The sequence below is a fragment of the Chrysemys picta genome, chromosome 4 (assembly GCF_011386835.1).
Source record: "Chrysemys picta bellii isolate R12L10 chromosome 4, ASM1138683v2, whole genome shotgun sequence".
NCBI classification, from domain to species: domain Eukaryota; kingdom Metazoa; phylum Chordata; order Testudines; family Emydidae; genus Chrysemys; species Chrysemys picta.
The window spans coordinates 2,371,818-2,389,956 of NC_088794.1; the positions used below are offsets into that span (position 1 = coordinate 2,371,818).

The 18,139-nt window shown below is 51.9% G+C and overlaps 1 protein-coding gene and 1 pseudogene across 3 annotated transcripts; one reads left to right on the forward strand and one right to left on the reverse strand.

Annotated features, from left to right (window-relative positions):
• Positions 1 to 2,160: 2,160 nt before the first annotated feature.
• Positions 2,161 to 14,217, reverse strand: LOC112061274 (caspase-14-like). 3 transcript variants are annotated; one of them, XM_065591129.1, is made up of 10 exons: positions 14,022 to 14,216; positions 11,747 to 11,872; positions 10,261 to 10,407; positions 9,742 to 9,967; positions 9,481 to 9,594; positions 6,880 to 6,986; positions 5,010 to 5,129; positions 4,472 to 4,512; positions 3,652 to 3,765; positions 2,161 to 2,905 (listed from the first exon to the last, which is right to left on the reverse strand). In XM_065591129.1, the coding sequence occupies exons 1-10, from the start codon at positions 14,130 to 14,132 to the stop codon at positions 2,758 to 2,760; spliced, it is 1,254 nt and encodes a 417-aa protein (XP_065447201.1). In that variant the 5' UTR covers positions 14,133 to 14,216; the 3' UTR covers positions 2,161 to 2,757. The 3 variants fall into 3 exon arrangements, 1 of the variants encoding a protein (XP_065447201.1); XR_010600333.1 differs by lacking the exons at positions 2,161 to 2,905; positions 3,652 to 3,765 and adding an exon at positions 5,980 to 6,267 and having other exon boundaries at positions 4,493 to 4,512; positions 14,022 to 14,217; XR_010600332.1 differs by lacking the exons at positions 2,161 to 2,905; positions 3,652 to 3,765 and having other exon boundaries at positions 4,483 to 4,512; positions 5,010 to 6,267; positions 14,022 to 14,217.
• A 3,633-nt stretch (positions 14,218 to 17,850) lies between these two features.
• The window catches only part of LOC101948864 (ras-related protein Rab-35-like), a 5,040-nt pseudogene continuing 4,751 nt past the window's right edge, over positions 17,851 to 18,139 (forward strand).

An 18,139-nucleotide genomic window follows, 5' to 3' on the forward strand; every position in this document is an offset into this window, starting at 1 on the left:
TGTCCTTTAATGGGCCATCAACTTGATTAGTCCATTCACTATGGGCTGGCCAGACTGGCTGTAAATACCTTGTAGGTGTTACCCCAGGAGCGAACACATTTGAAATACGGGTAGATAGTCAATGTTCATAACTTCTTCAGGGACAAAAATGATGCCCGCCTATAAACAGGATAATCATATTTGATGGATTGTAACTTTTCCATTGATATGGACCTACTTCGTATAAGGGTTGTTACAATTGTATATCAGTGGTAGCAACAGTGATATACACGGTCATATTTTAATCATGTAAAATCACCAGGGGCAACGCTAGTTTGACCCAGTGTGACATTATGAGTGTAATATAATCTCTCATTGAAAGGTGACACAGGGTCAGAAAGAGTTAATTAACTCATAGACTGACCTGACCCATAGCCGAACTGTAGTGACTGGTTAGGAAGATCTGTAAATGAATAGAGATTTGAAATGCAGCCGGCATTGTTAGAGAAAGAAGGCGAGATGTTTGCTCAGGGCTTGTGATGTAAGCAAACAAGTCTTGTCTATTGCTAGAGCTTTGATTCAAAGATCAAAAAAGGAGTATTAATATTTAGGAAGACACTTGAGGGAAATAGTATTATTGTCTCTGTCTCTTTGAAGGTTGTGATAACCTGGATCTGAACTGTTTAATGGATAAATGACCCTGTGCTAATTGCCAGGATGTTTGGAAGGAGAATTAAGCCTATTGTTTTCTCAGGCCGAAAGGCTGCTGGAAATGTATAAGACCCTGGGACACGATCCTGCTTCATCTCAGATCTGCTTTGGGTTTCAAGAGGGGGAAACCTTAAGCCACAAGGATTGAGATCCCCAGTCACTGACTGGAGCCACCCTGAATATGGACATTGGACTATAACCTCTGGACTATTTCTAAAAGGACTTTTGGCAACGACAAGCTCACCTCTGCTGTGTCTGAACCTCAAGAATTGAATTCAAGTCTGTCTGTAGATTGATCTTTGAACCAACACTCTCTCGCTTTTCTTTTTTAATACATTTTAGCTTAGTTAATAAGAATTGACTATAGCGTGTATTTTGGGTAAGATCTAAGGCTAGGTCTACACTACCCGCCTGAATCGGCGGGTAGAAATCGACCTCTCGGGGATCGATTTGTCGCGTCCCGTTGGGACGCGACAATCGATCCCCAAATCGACGCTCTAACTCCACCAGCGGAGGTGGGAGTAAGCGCCGTCGACGGGAAGCCGCAGAGGTCGATTTTGCCGCCGTCCCTACAGCGGGGTAAGTCGGCTGCGATACGTCGAATTCAGCTACGCTATTCACGTAGCTGAATTTGCATATCTTAAATCGACCCCCCCCCGTAGTGTAGATGTAGCCTAAGTTATAATTGGACCTGGGTGTGTGGCTGATCCTTTGGGGTTGGAAGAACCTTTTCTTTTATATGATGAGATCAGATTGTCAGTAACATCATCATATCTGACGTGTGTCCGGACGGAGGCCGGACGCTGGGCACTTTAAGGGAACTGTGTTGGTTGGACTCTGAGTAACCAGTGAGGTAATACAGAGGCTGGTTGGGAAATCTAAGTATTGGAAGATCCACCAGCGTTTGGGGTTTGGCTGCCCCGTTCTGTTTGCAGTTCACCCGGATTGAGTGACCTCAGCTGGCTCCCACGGGCAGCACCGTCACAGCCAGGAAGAGATGAAAATCTGGCCCTGGTCCCGCTGCAGTCAGGTGATGGCTTTAGACTGACCCCGGGAGAGCTGCATTGAAATGACTCAGCTAGTTGCTATTTACGGATAACTTGAATTTCGCGCCCTTTTTCCTCCAATCCTGCAGGAATCCAGTGGGTGGAACAGAAACCAAGGAGCATGTGCGGGGGAACAGCTCATGTTTTAGTGCCAGGAGAGCCACATCACCAGCCAGCTCCTGAAACTCTCCCTTCAGCCACCCCTCCCACAGCCTTTGTTCAGTTTCCCGGGCAAAGGTGTCACCTGGCCTCTAACCCCTTCCTGGGTTCTCATGTTACACGCTCAGGTATTCTCCCTTGGTCAGTCTCCCATCCCCCCATGCAGACCATCCTAGCCACACTCCCCTCTCAGCATTCAAAGACCACAGTCAGAACAGTCCCATTTCGTCACACCTTGGAAGCTGACAAAAACCCAGAAAGCAAATCAAAGGAATCAAACATTTATTCTGTTTTTAAAATTTTGTTATTTTAGGAGTAGCTCTCATGATTTTGGTGGTGACTAATTTTTGATTTTTGAGTGCTTGGGGTTGGTAAGACAGTTTCCCCTTCATAACCAGTGCAACCTCGTGCATCCAATGTTGACAGGGTGCTAACAGGATGGACATTTCAGTAGAAGGTAAGGGGTAGAAAGCGAGAATCATCATAGCCACACGGAAAGAGGTCTAGAAAGGGGTACAGGGGGCCTTCAAAGGTGGCCTGGATGATGTGGATCAGTTTGTCAGGATTATCGGCATTGTAGAAGGACACCTCCCCGTTCTCGTAGTCTACAAAGACCATCACTTTCTGAGGACAATGCTTGATTTGAATGGTGCATGGGGATGTCCCACCTACTTGATAACATTCTTCTCCCATCTCTTTATTGTATCTGATAAGCCAACACCCTTTGGTCTCTAGCGTATCTACTGATGTAAGGTTCAAGGCCCTTCCTTCCCATGCTGTGGTTGAGATGAGGCCCAGCTGCCACTGGGCTTTCTTGCCCACAGACACTTCCCAGTGGTGCTGCCCCTGGCCGAAGCTCTGCTCAGACCGAACGCCGTAACAAGAAGTGTTGTTCAGATTTGAGTAGAGGAAAACGAATCTGTTCTTCCTGAGTCTTGCAGCTTTGCCATCCTTGAATATCTCCAGGGTGGGATGCACCGTGTGTGGATCCAGAGTTAAATCTTCTTTCTCTGCAATACACAGAGAGGAGGTATTTTCCCCTATCCCTCATCATGCCTGCTTAAGTCTGACACACAAACACTTGTGTTTCTTTATTCGGCATTGGGGAAAGAGAGCAAGGAATGCTCTTCCACTGGGCAGCATGTGCACACGCGCGCACACACACACACACACCAGGGCTCATCCTCTCCAGCAGAGGACAGCAGACAGACATGCAGCATACAGAGGAGGGCTTATTCCCTCCTGCAGGGGGCAGTAGGGACACACGCGCACACACCCTCTGGAGTGGAATTTGGTCTCTGTTGCCTGTTCAGCGCTTGGCCTCTCTGCTGACGCTGGCAGGAGGGGCTCAGTCAAGGCCAATGGGAAGGGGGGCAGCGGGTGCTGAATGATGGATGCAGATCATGATACCCATTAAATTCACTGCATATGAGGGTCATGGGAGTGGCAAGAGATTAGAAGTGGTGCCCCCTAGGGCAAAGACCACATGTCCCATCACTCACCCCACTGAGCCAGCCAGTCCCTCACCCTGGGGTCAGATTACAGCCAGCGCCCCCTGGAGGGGAAAGACTCTGTGTCCCAATCCCCACCCCCTGAGCCAGCCAGTCCCTGCCCTGGGACTGGATTGGAGCCAGCGCCCCCTGGAGGGAAAAGGCCCCATGCCCCATTCCTTGGTGTGATTGTAATTGTTGGCATGGTAAGTTTAGAGGGATCAGCTAGTGGACACGGCATGTACTTTGAAATAATTGTAGCTTACCTCGGAGGGCCTCTCATTGGCATCCTCCACATTTTCATATCCAAGTTCTCTGGAACGGGTATGGACTTAGGCTTGGTGGAAGTTTTCTTCTGTGATTGCTGATCAAGGCGTTTCCTAAATGATAAGGCGCCGGTGATGAGGGGACGAGAGAGGGAGAAAGACGGAGAGATAAGGCTCCTGCTATGCACAGACTGGAACATTTTAATCTCAGACCAGGGAGCCAAGTCAGGCACCGACAATGCAGGGAGCTGAGCCAATCAGCCAGTGGTTGTTACTTATTTCTATCTCTTCAAAATAGGCAGATCATACTTGTCTCACTGTTACCCTGTCTGCCTGGTGCCTTGCACCTTGGACATAGATTGTAAGATCTTTGGGGGCAAGGACTGTTATATATTGGAGAGTTGGCTAGCACAAGATCTTATCTATCTACCCATCTATTCCCATTCCTCCATCTATCTCATATGTATCCCTCTTGATCATCTTTTTAAACAACATAATGTAGCAGTGAGTTCCACTGGTTAATTGTCTATCGTGTGAGTATATATCTACTTTGATCAGTTTCAATGTCATTCACTGTCCCATTGGATTATTCCAATCTACTTTCTTGGTACCATTTTATATACCTCTATCAAGTTCCAGACTCCAGAGAAAAAAACAAACAAAACCAATGATGATAAAATTTGGGGGGGTGGGGTCTGTTCAAGTGTCTGACATCCACCTATTGACTACCCCTGGAATAGAGGTTTGAAGATCTGTAAATTTTATTTAAATCCCCTAAGAGAGGGAAGAAGAGCTTGTAATCCATTTTTTATTCTTCTACCTTTTGAAGGTGGCTCGCCTTCCAGTTCCTTGCTCACCAACCTAGGAGGAAACAAAGAAGAGTATGGCTGAGACTTTGAAAGCCAGACCTATGCATCCAGTTCTCTTAGAGGACTTTGAAATCTCAGTGAATATGTAAATTGGTAACTGGTGTAGTTTTACATGTCAGTGGGGAGTTGTGGGTCGGGATTGAGGGGCACTGGCAGAGCTGTGAGTGGGAGTTTATACAGTGCCTACTCACTGAAGCAATCTTAAGAAATGTTTTAAATAACCACATTAGTAACATGGTGCTAACGGTTATTGGAAATCTAACCAGGGTCAAGAAATGTAGTTAGGTCTGTTACATTTTTCCCTTTCTGTCCAGTTATTTTGTCCCAGTTTGACTCCATCTCTGTTCTTTCCTAGTCAGGGTTTTGGCCATCTTAGCTGGTACCCAATGGCACTTTGGTTAATGGACTCTGAGAGAATTTCATTTTCCCTTTTGATTTAAACTAATGGAGAAGTGAAGGGGGTTTCTGTTTGATGTATCAGAAACTTACACTCGACTTGCTTGCGTTCAGGAACAACAGCTTTGTCAGAGAGTCCTTGAAAACGGCATTTGTCTTAAATTTCACCTTTCCGGTTTGCGGGATTTTTTTCCCAGAAAGAATTTGATTTACCTGAAAGAGCGGGGAACTCATTCACCAGTGTTGTTCTGGCAGGAGGCCACCAGCTAGCTGTGTTATACATAGCCTTACAAGTTCTTTTTGCTTAGCAGTGTGTAGTCTTGAAAGACAAGCTGCACTGCACTGCTGGTGGAGTGGGGTGGTTCTTTGTTTTGTGTGTGTGATGGAGCTGCTTTTGCAGGGAATCACTGCAAACAGCATACACCTTTACCCCGATATAACACAAATTTGGATAGAACGCGGTAAAGCAGGGCTCTGGGGGGGAGGGGCTGCGCACTCTGGTGGCTCAAAGCAAGTTCGATATAACGCGGTTTCACCTATAACGCGGTACGATTTTTTGGCTCCCAAGGACAGCGTTATATCGGGGTAGAGGTGTAGTTTTCTGCTATCCCCTTCTTTTCTCCATCCTATTCCCTTTCCCCATTGTCTCTTCCCCCTTCCACTCCCCTCCACCCCATTCACCTGCCCCTCCGCCCCCGACGGGCACTCATCATTGTACAGGAAACAGGATGGTGGCTGTGCAGGGTGCCCAGCACACATAGAAGGGGAAGATGACAGGCACTAGGACTCAGGAGGCAGTGTCCAGCTGCAGAATCAGTGAGCCGGAGTGGCCAGACAGGAGAGAAGCTGTAGCATTTTGCCCCCTCTGCTCCCTGCCCAGACCCAGTTGTGGGAAGAGGGGCTGAGTGAGCTGGAAACTTGTTGGGGGGAGGTGCAGCATGGGAACAGCACAGCCTCCCTCTCCTCCGGCAGGCCGGGCAGAACAAGCCCTGGGCTGCTTGGCACTGGCAGAAATGAGGGAACACAGTGGCACATGACCATGTGTGCCCCTACCACACCTTACCTTTGTTTGGGGGGCAATGTCCCCCCCCAAAACTACACCCCTGGACACTGTGGCTTTTTATATCATCTTCTGGGATGAGTGTCCGCGAGCGAATGGCTGTAGCTGAAGGGCCTGACTCATGGTGAAACATGCTGATTTCTCCCGCAGGACCCCCAGCTCAGGCTGTGGTTGTCCAGGTGTGCAGTTCTGGCTGCTGCTCTGAAGTTGCTCCTGTGAAAACTGCTGCATGATTGAATGCTGCGAGGTGTTACTGACAAGGGCTGTGTGCTTCCATCTGACTAGTGACACCTATTCAGATAGAAGCACCTCGGGGAGATGAGTTAGTGCAGGCTCAGGAGAGCTAGTTGTCTCTTACCCGGCTGCAGGAGGCTGGCATTTGGAGAGTGGAAAATCCCAAACACAGGACAAAAACCCAAGGTGTTGATGCCAGCCTTTCAAACCCACAGAGGTTGGGTGTGTCTGGGGCAGCTTCATGGAGCTGCTTTAGGCATGAGTGGGGAAGAGGGTCCTGGAGGTCTGGGAGAGGATAGGTTCGAGCTGCAGGGAAGCCGGAGGGGTCAGCACTAATCCCAGTGGCTGGACTGCAGGGTCTCAGCTCTTGGGTGGGCAGGGCTAGACAGGAGACCCCGCAAGACCTGAGCAGTGCCTGGATTCTGCTCAGACTTGGGAGGCTTGACGCACACAGGATTCCATCCCAGCAGCCAGAGTACCCCAAGGGCACTGGCCTGGCCTGTGACACAGGGGCATGTTGGGGCCGGCTTTATGGGCAGAATTGGGCCTTTACAGGGGCGGCTCCAGGCACCAGCGCAGCAAGTGCGTGCCTGGGGCGGCAAGCCGCAGGGGGCGGCCTGCCAGTCGCCGTGAGGGCAGCAATCCGTTAGACGCGCTTGTATTGTTTACCTTAGTAAGCAGCTGGTGTATTTCAAACCGTGGAAACTTAGAGAATACATCCACCATGGTCTGAATTAACAAGGAGCCGTGCTCTTTGCTTCGATAGGCCACATAACCTGAGGAGGAACCAGAGGATTTCATTAACGGCACAGAACCGCTTGGGTGAGAAGATCATTTGAACCTGTCCACTGCATCAGACATAAGCATGTGAGTTGGAAGCAGATCGTTAATGGAAGATTGATTTGGTGCAGATCAAACCATACAAATGTAAGCGGGGGAATGGTCCCGCTATTGCGGGGAACTTCCATGCCTTATACGCTACCCCGGTGAAGTGGGCTAGTGAAAGGATCTGAATCCTCGCTCCCACCCCCTTTACCCAGAGGCCTCCCTGCCCTCGTGGGCTCCCCTTCCACTCTCCTGGGGGGAAGAGTCCTTGTAACTCCAACAAGGCTGGGCCCAGGATTCCTGGGGGGGGGCTCGACCCCCAACCTTGTCATGGTCACTTAGGGCAGGGGCTAGGGTGTCCCCACTCCGGGGGGCTCTCTCTGCTCTGGGTGCTTCCCTGGCCCACTGATCATTACATATAGTTCAAAGCAAATACAATGTATTAAACAGCCATCAATGTTTAAAAAAAACCTGGGAAAGGTGAAAGGAAAACCCGTCACCCCGCTCTGTGGCCCGGGGACATCACAACCAGCATCTCTGGAACGTCCGGGCAGTTCAGTTTGTTCCTCACACAGCCCAGGCCCCTGCCCGGGTCCTGGCTGTACTGCGGGGACGCTGCGGGTTGGACACTTGCTCTGGTGGTGGCCCCACGCTCTCAGGCTCTAGGTGGTCGGGGTTATGATCCCCCTCCAAGTCTGGCCGGCAGAGCCTCTTGGCTGAGGTGTCTCCCTGTGCTGGGCCCACTGCCCAGGGTCCCCCTCCTCTCCCCAGCTGCTCCCCGCACCCGGCTCCGGACGGCTCCCTGGGCTGCGCTTCTGGTTCTCTCTGTCTCTGGCTGGCCCGGCCCTGCGCCCCAGCTTAGTCCAGGCCCCTGCTCTCTCCTTAGCTTGGCCCCCACTCTGGCCCAGGCAGTTCCAACTTCCCCAGAAGGACAGGGGCTCCCCGGCCTCCTGACTCCCTGATTAGCTGCCCGCCCTGTCCATCAGGCTGATCTGGAGCATTGGCCTCTCCCCATTGCCCCTGGGGACTGTCAGTCTCAGGCCCCTGATTTCCCATCGACCCCTCCCCTTTTAGTGCTGGGAGCAGCCACCAACCCCCCCCCACTGAGTGTTAGTACGGGGGCAACAGTCCCCTTACACAAATATAACTGTAACAACATTATTTATTATAGGGTTACCATATCTCATAAATAAAAAAAGAGGACCCTCCACGGGCCATGGCCCCGCCCATTTCCCCGCCCCTAGCCCCGCCCCAACTCCACCCCTTCCCCCACCCTAACTCCGCCCCCTCCTCCCTCCCACTCCCAGCCAGGGGGAAAGGGCTGCCCCAGCGCTACCGGCTTCACGGTTTCCCGGGCAGCCCCCAGACCCTGCGCCCCCGGCCGGCGCTTCCCCAGCGCAGCTGGAGCCCGGGAGCGGATGCGCCCAGCCGGGGGCGCAGGGTCTGGAGGCTGCCCGGCAAACCGTTAAGCCGGTAGCGCTCGGGCTTTGGGCAGCCCCCATGCCTCCGGACCCTGCGCCCCCAGCCGGGCACTTCCCCTGCCGGGCTCCGGCGGCGCAGGGTCCGGAGGCATGGGGGCTGCCCAAAGCTGGTAGCGCTCGGGCAGCCCAGCTCTTAAACAGAGCCAAAGAGTCGGGGAGGAGCAGAGCCGCCATTTTCCCGGACATGTTCGGCTTTTTGGCAATTCCCCCCGGACGGGGGTTTGACTGCCGAAAAGCCGGACATGTCCGGGAAAAAGAGGATGTATGGCAACCCTATTTATTATCTGTATTATTGTAGGGCCTAGGACCCCATTGTGCAAGGTGCTGCACGAACACCGAACAAAGAGACGGTCCCTGTCCCAAAGTGCTTCCAGTCGAAGTGTGAGATAAGAGACAATCGATGGAGACAGGCAGAGCACAAGGAAACAACGAGACAGTATTGGTCAGCATCACAGCGATGGTCTCCGCACACCAGCAGCCTAACCATTGTCAAGCATAAGGGGCACAGAGGTACTTGTTGGGCAATATAACAAGCAGGCGATGGAGACTGGCAGCAAGGCACCAGGAGGTGGGAGTTGACATCTTGATAGTCAATGAGAGACAATAGATTGGGAGGGGAACTAACCATTGGAACAACGTCCCAAGGGCTGTGCTGGGTTCCCCATCACTGGCAGTTTTTAAATCAAGACGGGATGTTTTTCTGAAAGCTCTGCTCCAGTTCAACCAGGAGTTAATGGACAGCCGTTCTCTGGCCTGTGTGACCCAGGAGGCATAGCTGTAGTTTGACTTCTGTAGTCGGGGGGGGGGGGTCCAGCCAGACCAATGGGGCTGTGCGTGTGGGGCAAATTCCATGCCTGCCCAAGGCTTGCAGTTTGGGGGGGCAACGCTCTCCCCCTTACTCCTGCAAACTACGCCCATGCCAGGAAGTCAGCCTAGATGCTGTCAGTGGTCCCTTCTGACCTACCTTCTTCTGCCGCATACATGAACAGCCTGTCGGTATGAGTGGGAATCAAGTCAGGTTTGTTATCCGCAGCAGGTCCCATCGAATCGGTTTCAAGAACGCCCGGGCCTTCCTTCTCTAGAGTTCCACAGACAATCATGGCACGTTACAACATTCGGAGGTGACTCAGCGCGGCTTCTGCCGGCTGGGCCCAGGGGTGGGGATGAGGCGGAGGGGGATGCAGGAGTTAGCCGAAGTTCTCCAGGCTCTTGGTCCAGCACTCACCGCCTCGGCAGGCCTGGATGATGAAGACTTTGGGTTTGCCCCGCAGGGCTCGGCAGGTCTCGTTGGTCATCTCTGCGAACAGCTCCTCCAGCGACACCTGTTCTCCATCAGCTCCCTTCACTAACCCATGGCTGCCGTGGGCCATGAGGACAATGAAGCAGCAACTGATTGGACCTTCTCGGGCATCCAGGTCATTTCGAAACTTCACTAGCGCCTGCTGGAAATCCTTTGATGGGATGTAAGGGACTTTGGTCAGCGGCTGACTTTCTCTAAACACCATGAAAGGTCTTGGCTCCTGACATCAACCCACTCTTTCTACAAGCTTATAGAGGGGACAGTGTTGTCTAAGGGCTTTGGGGAGGGGGCTTCCCAGGGCTGGGTGGGGGAGCAGCATTGGCTGACTGGGTCTCACCCGGGGTCAGAGGGACTATACCAATTAACCTTAAGTAATTATAGCCAAAAGGCTGGAACCACAACATTAGTGAATCCTCTTTTCCCTTGAGAACCAACTCCCTTTACCTGCGCTGCAGGGTCCTTGATCAGCATGTTCTCAAACTGCAGAGCTTCATACATCTTCTCCAGCGCCTCGATGTCTTTATCTGCTCCTGGCCGATCTTTCAGCACGCAGAGAGTCAGGGCCAACCGGGCTCCTGACATGTCGTATGCCTACAAGACAGACCCACGCTGCTAATTTCTGCTTTCGGATCATTGCATGTGACATAGCAAGACCCTAATAGCTATCTATATGCCTGTCTGTTTATCTAGCTATAGACAGACAATCTCTGTCTGTCTAGCTAGCTACACTACCGATCTCAGGTGGCATAGCTATGTCAGGTCAGGGGCATGAATAGATGTGGTCCTTGCCCTATGTAGCTGTGCCAGTAGAGATCTGTAGTGTAGATGCACCTGTACTAGCAAAAATATATAGATATCCTTTGGCTGGTACAGCGTATTTCCCTAAGGGAACTGGTTAAACTGCACTTTCAAAAGGAAGTGTCTTGCTGGTGTAAGATAAACAGAATTTTCCTAAAAACCAGAGAGGGAGAGAATTGATTTTCAGTTAAAAAAATTTTTAATTTTCTTTCCACTGAAAAGCTAAGCACTGCAACACAAGATAGCAGCCACGTAAGTTGCCAAACCAATGTGCAAACAGGCCCAATTCAACTTCTGGGTACATTATTTCCTGTATTTCTACCCTGCGATCCTGTACGCTGGCCCCTACCCTGGAAAGGGTTTTCCTTCTTTAAACAAAAACATTCCAATTTACAATGCCCAGAATGTTTAGTTTTTTCATAAACCCCCTAAGCAAATTTCCATGAACATTTTCTTAAAAGACCAAACAACTCCCCCCAATTTTTATTTTTTTGGGTGCGTGCATGTGTGCATTTTTCCAGCCAGCTCTACTCTATACCTGGTGTAACAACCAGAGTGGGACACAAGAACTGCAGTGTGTTATTAAGGGCTTGCCAACATGGGGAAGTTTACTGGCATAGCTATCCAGGGTAATTTATACTGCATTTCCCATGTGCACGCTCTAGTCAGTAATAAAAGTGGCTGTGTTTTGATATGCTTACTCAGTTTTGGTATAATTACGGTTTCCTAAGTGGAGTAATTATACAAACATTGGTATTTTATTTATAGGCACTTATTCTGGAATGGGGTCAGCATTATATCAGTCAACGTAGCTACAGCATGGTGTGATCGCTGCCCATCGTGCCGATCAATATTCGCTCACTGCTGTTGTTCGGGCAGTCTATTTCCTTGTGCAGAAAAGTCCTTTGAGCAATCTACACGGAAAAAACAAACCCCAGCATTTCTGATGTGTCTGGATATTTCTAGGCGTGTGTTTTTACCTGGCATTAACTGATCAAGGTAGGGAACACTAATAAATGCTACTTTCGGCACTTCCCAAACACTTCTTCCAGGCAACACACGTTTCTCGTTTGCCCTAGGTATTGCATCCCGTTTGAAAGAAACCCACCAGCACGGTACTCAGAGCACTCACTTCATTCAGTTCGCCAGCATTTTCTTTTTCCGCCTGTGAGGACGAGGCTATTGGCTTTCTGAGGCTTCTTTTTCGATCCCTTTTTCGACCCCTGCTGCCATTGTGGGAGTGCTCGGAGCCTGTGAACTGCATTTGTACCCAGTTGGATTCAAAACACAGGAGAAAAATGTCATTAGCAAAAAATACAAGGGGCCTGCTCCTGTCTTGTAGGCATTTTAAAACGGCAATCCCATTTCTGAAGTTACTAACAATTCTAATATAAAAAAATCCACATTTTTAAAGTAGGGAAATTTCAGATATTAAAATTGTCAAAACTCCATCAAATACCCAAGATTCTACCTCCCAAACAGTTCACTTTTTTGTTCATTATTCTTGCTTAGTATTTTTTCAAAATAACAGCCTCATTTTATAGTTGAGTTTTTGGAAGCTCTGAAAATAAAATTCAAAAGTGCCTCAGTAAAATACCTGGATTTGGAGTTGACACATTTTAAATGTCTATTTTTAAACATAGGATCTCTCTAAACACCCCAACACTGAGCCGACTCTCACAACCAAACTCCCTCCCAGACCCTTCACCCCAGCCCCCTCTCGCACCCAAACTCCCTCCCAGACCCTTCACCCCAGCCCCCTCTCGCACCCTAATTCCCTCCCAGATCCTTCACCCCAGCCCCCTCTCGCACCCAAACTCCCTCCCAGACCCTTCACCCCAGCCCCCTCTCGCACCCAAACTCCCTCCCAGACCCTTCACCCCAGCCCCCTCTCGCACCCTAATTCCCTCCCAGACCCTTCACCCCAGCCCCCTCTCGCACCCAAACTCCCTCCCAGACCTTTCACCCCAGCCCCCTCTCGCACCCAAACTCCCTCCCAGACCCTTCACCCCAGCCCCCTCTCACACCCAAACTCCCTCCCAGACCCTTCACCCCAGCCCCCTCTCGCACCCAAACTCCCTCCCAGACCCTTCACCCCAGCCCCCTCTCGCACCCTAATTCCCTCCCAGATCCTTCACCCCAGCCCCCTCTCGCACCCAAACTCCCTCCCAGACCCTTCACCCCAGCCCCCTCTCGCACCCAAACTCCCTCCCAGACCCTTCACCCCAGCCCCCTCTCGCACCCAAACTCCCTCCCAGACCCTTCACCCCAGCCCCCTCTCGCACCCTAATTCCCTCCCAGACCCTTCACCCCAGCCCCCTCTCGCACCCAAACTCCCTCCCAGACCTTTCACCCCAGCCCCCTCTCGCACCCAAACTCCCTCCCAGACCCTTCACCCCAGCCCCCTCTCGCACCCAAACTCCCTCCCAGACCCTTCACCCCAGCCCCCTCTCGCACCCTAATTCCCTCCCAGACCCTTCACCCCAGCCCCCTCTCGCACCCTAATTCCCTCCCAGACCCTTCACCCCAGCCCCCTCTCGCACCCTAATTCCCTCCCAGACCCTTCACCCCAGCCCCCTCTCGCACCCAAACTCCCTCCCAGACCTTTCACCCCAGCCCCCTCTCGCACCCAAACTCCCTCCCAGACCTTTCACCCCAGCCCCCTCTCGCACCCAAACTCCCTCCCAGACCCTTCACCCCAGCCCCCTCTCGCACCCAAACTCCCTCCCAGACCCTTCACCCCAGCCCCCTCTCGCACCCAAACTCCCTCCCAGACCCTTCACCCCAGCCCCCTCTCGCACCCAAACTCCCTCCCAGACCCTTCACCCCAGCCCCCTCTCGCACCCTAATTCCCTCCCAGACCCTTCACCCCAGCCCCCTCTCGCACCCAAACTCCCTCCCAGACCCTTCACCCCAGCCCCCTCTCGCACCCTAATTCCCTCCCAGACCCTTCACCCCAGCCCCCTCTCGCACCCAAACTCCCTCCCAGACCCTTCACCCCAGCCCCCTCTCGCACCCAAACTCCCTCCCAGACCCTTCACCCCAGCCCCCTCTCGCACCCTAATTCCCTCCCAGACCCTTCACCCCAGCCCCCTCTCGCACCCAAACTCCCTCCCAGACCCTTCACCCCAGCCCCCTCTCGCACCCAAACTCCCTCCCAGACCCTTCACCCCAGCCCCCTCTCGCACCCAAACTCCCTCCCAGACCCTTCACCCCAGCCCCCTCTCGCACCCTAACTCCCTCCCAGATCCCCACTAACTCTAAATCCGCCACTGTGTGACACTCAGCTTTTAAGCAGGATGGTTTGTAAAGACGATGAAATTCTAGCTTAACCAAGCTTTCTGCACAGAATAAAACCTTCATCCTTGATGTATTTATTTTGTTGGGGGGAAAAGAGAGACACCCACCATATCAGTACTGTTTCCTTGATCCAATCTGGTTGTGATTCCTCCTTCATTGAGTCCACCAAGAGCGCTCTTCAATTTGCAGAGCATTTCATTTGTTAATAGGTCGTCCATTCCAGATTTCCCTTCCTTTCCTGAGTGAGTTTCCTGGTGAAACGGACAGCTATGAGAGAAAGAGGGCAGAAAAAGAAAAACATAAGAAGAGAGAGAAAGAGAATATGCCAGTTTAAAAATGAGTAAGAAATGGTGTCCTTTCACCCACTGAGCCACATCATTAATCCATGGAACTCCCTGCCACATGACGATAATAAAGGCGACTCCTTAAGACTAACAGCAGGGTTGCAAATGTTGGCACCTCCTTGTGTGTAGTGTGAATCTGTAGTACCTCTATGGGAATGAGATTTCTGAGAGCAGAGAGACCTTTCAGCTAAGCAGACAAAGGCAATATGACATCCTATGACTGGGAGATGATGCTAAATAATTTCAGACTGGAAATAAGGCATACATGTTTAAAAGGAAGGGTATTAACCATTGGAACAACTCACCTAGGGACAAATGCCAGTGCTTTTGACTAAAAAAATATATTATTGATTCAAACCCCATTTTTACACAAAACGTTGGGCCCTGTTCCCTCTCTTCCCCCACTGGAAAAACTGCAACCACATTTTAAGTCAATACAAAGCAAAAATTGCCATTTTGTTTCCAAATGTGGAGTCAAAGTGAACATTTTTGTATTACTGGTTTTTGCCAAAAAAATCAACATTTTTCATTGGAATGGACAAAATTCAGTTTAGATTACCAGGGGTTGGCAACCTTTCAGAAGTGGTTTCAGAGTAGCAGCCGTGTTAGTCTGTATCCGCAAAAAGAAGAACAGGAGGACTTGTGGCACCTTAGAGACTAACAAATTTATAAGAGCATAAGCTTTCGTGGACTACAGCCCACTTCTTCGGATGCATCCGAAGAAGTGGGCTGTAGTCCACGAAAGCTTATGCTCTAATAAATTTGTTAGTCTCTAAGGTGCCACAAGTCCTCCTGTTCTTCTTTTTTCAGAAGTGGGGTGCCGAGTCTTCATTTATTCACTCTGATTTAAGGTTTCCCGTGCCAGTAATACATTTTAACGTTTTAAGAAGGTCTCTTTCTATAAGTCTATAATATAGAACTAAACTATTGTTGTATGTAAAGTAAATAAGGTTTTTAAAATGTTTAAGAAGTTTCATTTAAAATTAAATTAAAATGCAGAGCCCCCCGGACCGGTGGCCAGGACCCGGGCAGTGTGAGTGCCACTGAAAATCAACTTGTGTGCCGCCTTCGGCACCCGTGCCATAGGTTGCCTACCCCTGGATTAAACCATAATTTTGGCATCTTTCAAACATCTGCAGTACTGTCTATAACACTTTCCAAGTATTTGACGGTTGCCATCTCCTTGATGTCCCGTTCAGGCAGGTTAATATTGAGCCGGTTGTAATCGGAAGTTGGAAGCTGCTTGATGCTAATGGCCAGGAGCTTAGTTTTGTCTGGATTAATAACCAGCCCAATGCGCGCTCCTTGTTTTGGACCCGTCAGTGGTGACATCATGACATTAAACGTGCTACGAAGTGGATCTATAAAACCACAGTTTACTCCTGGGAGAATTCTGCGCCAAAACATTAAAAATTCTGCAAACAATATTTTAAAATTCTGCCTATTTCATTTGTCAAAATAACACAACATCATCACACCAGTTTCAGTTCTTTTGGTAATTTATTTCAAAATACCTGTCAGCAAGTACGTCTGTAACAATATTGATAACTAAAAAGATTCAGGAAATGCTTTTTGATAAATAAGATTCCGTACTAGGGATATTAATACAGAACTCTGAGTAATAATTAATTTAAACTACAATACCAAACCATATTTCCTTCACCCCTCAGAAGCAGTGCAAAGGTTTGGGGGAGTCAGGGGAAACGGAGGAGCTGAGGGAGAGGGAAGTAATTGCTGGGAAAGGGTCTGGGTGTGAACCTGGAGAGTTGTTGGGTATGGGGGGGGAGAAGTATGGAACAGGGTTTTTTGGGGGGGAGGGATTGTTAGGGAGTTGGTAGCCTGCCCCATGCAGACTCTGGTTGACCCCTGGCCTCTCCCACTCAGCCACCCCTTCTCCCCCGTCCCCGCGTGTCCCCGCACCCCCACTCAGCCACCCCTTCTCCCCCGTCCCCGCGTGTTCCCGCACCCCCACTCAGCCACCCCTTCTCCCCCGTCCCCGCGTGTCCCCGCACCCCCACTCAGCCACCCCTTCTCCCCCGTCCCCGCGTGTCCCCGCACCCCCACTCAGCCACCCCTTCTCCCCCGTCCCCGCGTGTTCCCGCACCCCCACTCAGCCACCCCTTCTCCCCCGTCCCCGCGTGTCCCCGCACCCCCACTCAGCCACCCCTTCTCCCCCGTCCCCGCGTGTCCCCGCACCCCCACTCAGCCACCCCTTCTCCCCCGTCCCCGCGTGTCCCCGCACCCCCACTCAGCCACCCCTTCTCCCCCGTCCCCGCGTGTCCCCGCACCCCCACTCAGCCACCCCTTCTCCCCCGTCCCCGCGTGTCCCCGCACCCCCACTCAGCCACCCCTTCTCCCCCGTCCCCGCGTGTCCCCGCACCCCCACTCCCATTCAGACCCTGGCTCAATGTTATCACTCCACTAGCTCCTGGGCTCCTGCCCCAGTCTGTCCCCGCAATCGCCCTTCTGATCCCCAGTCTATGTGACCCCCTAGCAGCCCTGTGTGCCCTGCTCTGTCTGTCCCCCCATATCCCGTGTCTCCTCACCTGGCCCCACGGGCAGGGTGCTGTGAGGAACACAGCCTCTGACCCCTCCCTCTCCACGGCTGGCTGCTCTGGCCGTGAGCCAGCTGCCCTCTCTTCTGGAGCCACAGCCGCCCCTAGTGGGCAAAAGATGTAATTGCAGAGCCTCGCTGGCGGAATCTCTTATTCTGCGGGGTGGGGAAAATCTATGGGGGACATGAATTCTGCGCTTGTGCAGTGGCGCAGAATTCCCCCAGGAGTAACGGTCATACCGACTCTGTGGTTCGGCGGTGAAATGTCGGTGCTGAGGAAGGCTAAAGAGCAGCATATTGATGTTTTTGATTCTTGTCAGTGGCTCCATATCAGATATCACCCTCCTCATGGGACACGCACAGTTTTCTCGCTTCTTTGAGCCACTGGAGCAGTGCACAAGGGGTGTGTGGTGGGGCGGCTGCCCCACTCCAGCAGAACAGGGGTTGAAAGCAGCCCTGGAGAGGGCTGCGGCTGGGATAAAAGGAGTAAGAGCAGCTGAGGGCGTAGCTGAGCACAGGTGTGGCCAGCTCAATCCGGGCCCAGCTGGCCCTGATAAGAGGCTGTGGGCCAGAAACTGGAGGAGTCTCACTCTAGCCTGGGAGGGGGAAGGGCTGGCTGCCTGGGAGGAAGGTACCGAAGCAGAGCAGTGTTGGGAAAGGGCATGAGGAGCTGGGGAGCTGGTAAACCCCCAGGCTGCAGGCGTTGGTGGAGGCCTACAAAGGTACTGGGGCTGCAGAGGTCAGCCCAGGGGTGGGCGAAGGCAGCAGGTCCTACCCCCTTGCCGATGATGAGTGGCCATGACAGACGGCATCTGGCCCAGGGAACGGGGGCTGGATGGTGACTGGCAGTAGCCACTGAGGCAAGGTGGGGATAGAGGGTTGGGAGTTCCCCTGGGAGGGGAGACCCAGAGTGAGGGGGGCACTGTGGTGGGACAGCACCCTGAGGTAAAGGGCACTGGGAGGGACACGGGGGCCTCAGGCAGGCGAGGCACCAGCCAGCAGAGGGTGCTCCAAGGCTGGAAAAGAGCTAATTCCCAGATGACCAGCAGGAGGCACCGCACCGGACTGGTGAGTCTTCGCTTTGCTACAGGGTGTAGCAGACTCCAGGGTCTGGTCCTTGGGCCCTATCTACTCTAGGGCTTGGGATGGTGGTATCCCGAATGGAAGGCTTTAGCTAGAATTCCCCACTGCAGCAAAACACATGAACGCATCAGTGCTGATGCTGCAATTTTACTGCAAGTCTCTTCTTTCCCCTGAAGCTCCAGCTCTTGGAGTCCCGTGACTGTAGCTGTTTGTAGGCCTCCTGGCTGAAGACTAAAAGGTGACC